This window comes from Benincasa hispida, chromosome 10 (genome assembly GCF_027475165.1).
Source record: "Benincasa hispida cultivar pf3 chromosome 10, pf3_genome.v1.1, whole genome shotgun sequence".
Taxonomy (NCBI): Eukaryota; Viridiplantae; Streptophyta; class Magnoliopsida; order Cucurbitales; family Cucurbitaceae; genus Benincasa; species Benincasa hispida.
Window position 1 is genome coordinate 43,049,100 of NC_143487.1, and position 3,063 is coordinate 43,052,162.

The 3,063-nt window shown below is 31.8% G+C and overlaps 1 protein-coding gene across 1 annotated transcript; it reads left to right on the forward strand.

Annotated features, from left to right (window-relative positions):
• Positions 1 to 661: 661 nt before the first annotated feature.
• Positions 662 to 2,639, forward strand: LOC120088883 (transcription factor MYB93-like). Its single transcript, XM_039046323.2, has 3 exons — positions 662 to 1,054; positions 1,647 to 2,276; positions 2,455 to 2,639. The coding sequence occupies exons 1-3, from the start codon at positions 789 to 791 to the stop codon at positions 2,489 to 2,491; spliced, it is 933 nt and encodes a 310-aa protein (XP_038902251.2). The 5' UTR covers positions 662 to 788; the 3' UTR covers positions 2,492 to 2,639.
• The last annotated feature ends 424 nt before the right edge of the window (positions 2,640 to 3,063 follow it).

The following is a 3,063-nucleotide window of genomic DNA, read 5'->3' on the forward strand; positions in this document are numbered from 1 at the left end:
CAATTCATAGAAAAAGATCTCAAGGAGATGAGCTCTCATGAGTACCCTCTATAGAAGTATCTATCTTACTTAAAATAGCAAATAAATCTCAGATCGCACAATCTAACTAACCATTTAGGGAGGACGCAAATGTGCTCAGTGGACACAAAGATTATGCTTGAAGAAGGGAGACTCATACAAATGTTATGATGGTAAATTGCATGATAAAATTTAAGAGCTAAATTGGAACTTATAAAACTATACTCACATTCAATTTTAAAATGAAAACACTCAAAATATCAAAGGACTAGATTATGTATTAATTTTTCCCTAGATTAGGCCTTAGAAGCTACTAAATTTGTTTGGTTTAGCACTTTCATTAATGGACTATACCTAAAAGAGAGATTAGTCTAAAATAATAACATGACTATTGTCCAAGTTTTTTTTTCTTCTTTTTTTCCAAGAAAGCATTACCAAAGAAAGTTCATGTAAAATGATACTTAATTTCAAATTCAAGCCCTTTTATACAAAAGTCATACATAATGACATATTTGGAAGTTATCTCAAATGATAAACAAATCCCATGATAGAAAACAACTCGTCAAAACGACATGGACGAAATTAACCAAAAGCTTCAAATGTCAAACCACTTTTTTCTTCCCATAAGAACCTACCCTTCCACACTATAAAAACAGCCACTTTCTTATCATTTTTCCCGAACACTAATACACAAATAACTCATGTTTGATATTCAAAAGCTTTAGCTTCTTCATCTCTTCTCTTTCCTATACCTAATTCTAGGTCATCTCATGATGTCGGGTTCGTCGATGCTCGAGGAGAACGGCGTAAAGAAGGGGCCGTGGACGCCGGAGGAAGATCGGAAACTAGTGGATTATATTGAGAAACATGGGCATGGGAGCTGGAGAGCTCTTCCAAAACTTGCTGGTTTGAATAGGTGCGGCAAGAGTTGTAGATTAAGGTGGACCAACTATCTTAGACCTGATATCAAAAGAGGAAACTTTTCTGATCAAGAGGAGCAAATTATCATCAACTTACATGCTTCTCTTGGAAACAAGTAAGCTTTTTGAATCTAATCTTTAGATATTAATATCAACTTTATATATATCTAATAACACAAATCTAATTTATTGTTGAGTAAAAATAGTTTAAACACATCCATTTGTTGGAGTTGGTTTTCAACTACTCTTAATTTTAAAATGCATTTGAAGAAGATATATTCTTCATCAATTTTAGTTTTAAAAGCTTATGTTGTTTCCTTGATTACTTGTGTGTGTTTTCCTTTTTTCATATTTTAGTTCATAAACTAGTTCATTCTACATAAAAATTATTTTAGTTATTATTGTTAACTTTTCATTCATGACCCATCATCTAATCTTTCTACTTACAGTTAATTTGTCTTTTTTTATTTTTTTTTTGGTATTGATATTTATCCTTTGAGTAAAGGAAAAAGATATCACTTGAAGTTTTTGCGATGTGATTATAGAAAATTAACGAAACACCTAAACGGGTTTTTTATTTTTTATTTTTTATTTTTTAAAAACAAGTCGTACAAATTTGAAAGTTCAACCACCAAAATTGAATAAAGATAAATTAAGGGATTTGAAGATTCTGAGAAGTTTTTATTTTTGTTTTTGTTTTGCAATTAGATGGTCAATAATAGCGAGTCATCTACCGGGGCGAACGGATAATGAAATTAAGAACTTTTGGAACACTCACTTAAAGAAGAAGCTTCTTCAAATGGGGATTGATCCAGTCACCCACATCCCTATAACTGATCATCATCTCAACACTCTCTCAAATCTTCATCACTTGCTTTCTCTTCCCACATCTCCATGGGACAATCCATTAAGGCTACACAATGAAGCAACTCAACTAGCAAAAGCTCACCTCCTCCAAAATCTTCTACAACTTCTATCCTCCTCTCATTCTTCTCTATCCATTTCCAATAACCTCTTCAACACACAACAAATCTCAGACCTAACTTATAATGATCTCTCCATTGGATCTTCTTTTCAAAACATCCCAATTAACATAGAGCCTCCACAGGAACCACTACCATGTGAGAATTACACAGCGGCCACGGACGGCGTGTTAGGATTCGAAAACAATAGCGATCGAGTGAAGACTTTTTACGACACAAATCAAAATTTAAACTCACTTCCCAACTTGATTCCAGCTTCTCCTGAATGCTCGAAAATTCCAACCACGGTTGAAAATAATTGGGAAAATCTTATAGACGAGGAAGCTTTCGATTCATCCTGGAAACATATTATAAAGTAAGTCTTATGAATATGAATAAAAAGATGAAATTTACCATTACTTTTGTAAGATTCAAAATCACTCCTAAACATACTTAGAGGTGCACTTTTACCTTAAGTGTTCTAAATTATATAATACTTAGACCATGCTTGTTTAGTTGATGTTTTTTTTTCTTCTTTTTTCTTTTTCTCACAGCCAAAGTACTCCTTCTTCGCCATGGACGGTCTCGTAGAGGTTCGGTATCGGATGTCATTTCTTAACAAATCGTGAAGATATGTGAAGAATTTTACGTTTTCTTTGTATATGAATAGATTTGTTTGAGCTTTTGATTATCATGTATGATTCTTATATAAATAACATGGGATCGAGACGTTAATTAATATTTCATTTGTGAATTTTGCTTAGGAACAGAATGCATGCATTTTATCCAGCAATTTCAGCTCATTTACTAATTTATTTTCTAATTAATTGATCTTCTATTGGATAACTTTTTAGGATCATAATCCAAGTTTAAAACTTTTTTGACGAAAAGAGAGTTTCAAAAAGCTAACTTGTCTGCATTTTCAAATTTGGCTTCTATTTCAAAAGTATATAATTTTTAGAAGGAAAAAATGAATCAAAGAAAATGAATATACTAAACAAATTCTTTACTTTTATAAAGTAGTAAAATAGAAGCAGAATTATTATGAAATGAGATTGTAATTATAAAATGTATCCACTATTTCAAACATGATTCATTCGACTTATGTGTGTGTTCATAGATTTTGTCTTGTAGCTTGTCAAAATATAAGAAGTCCACCTCAA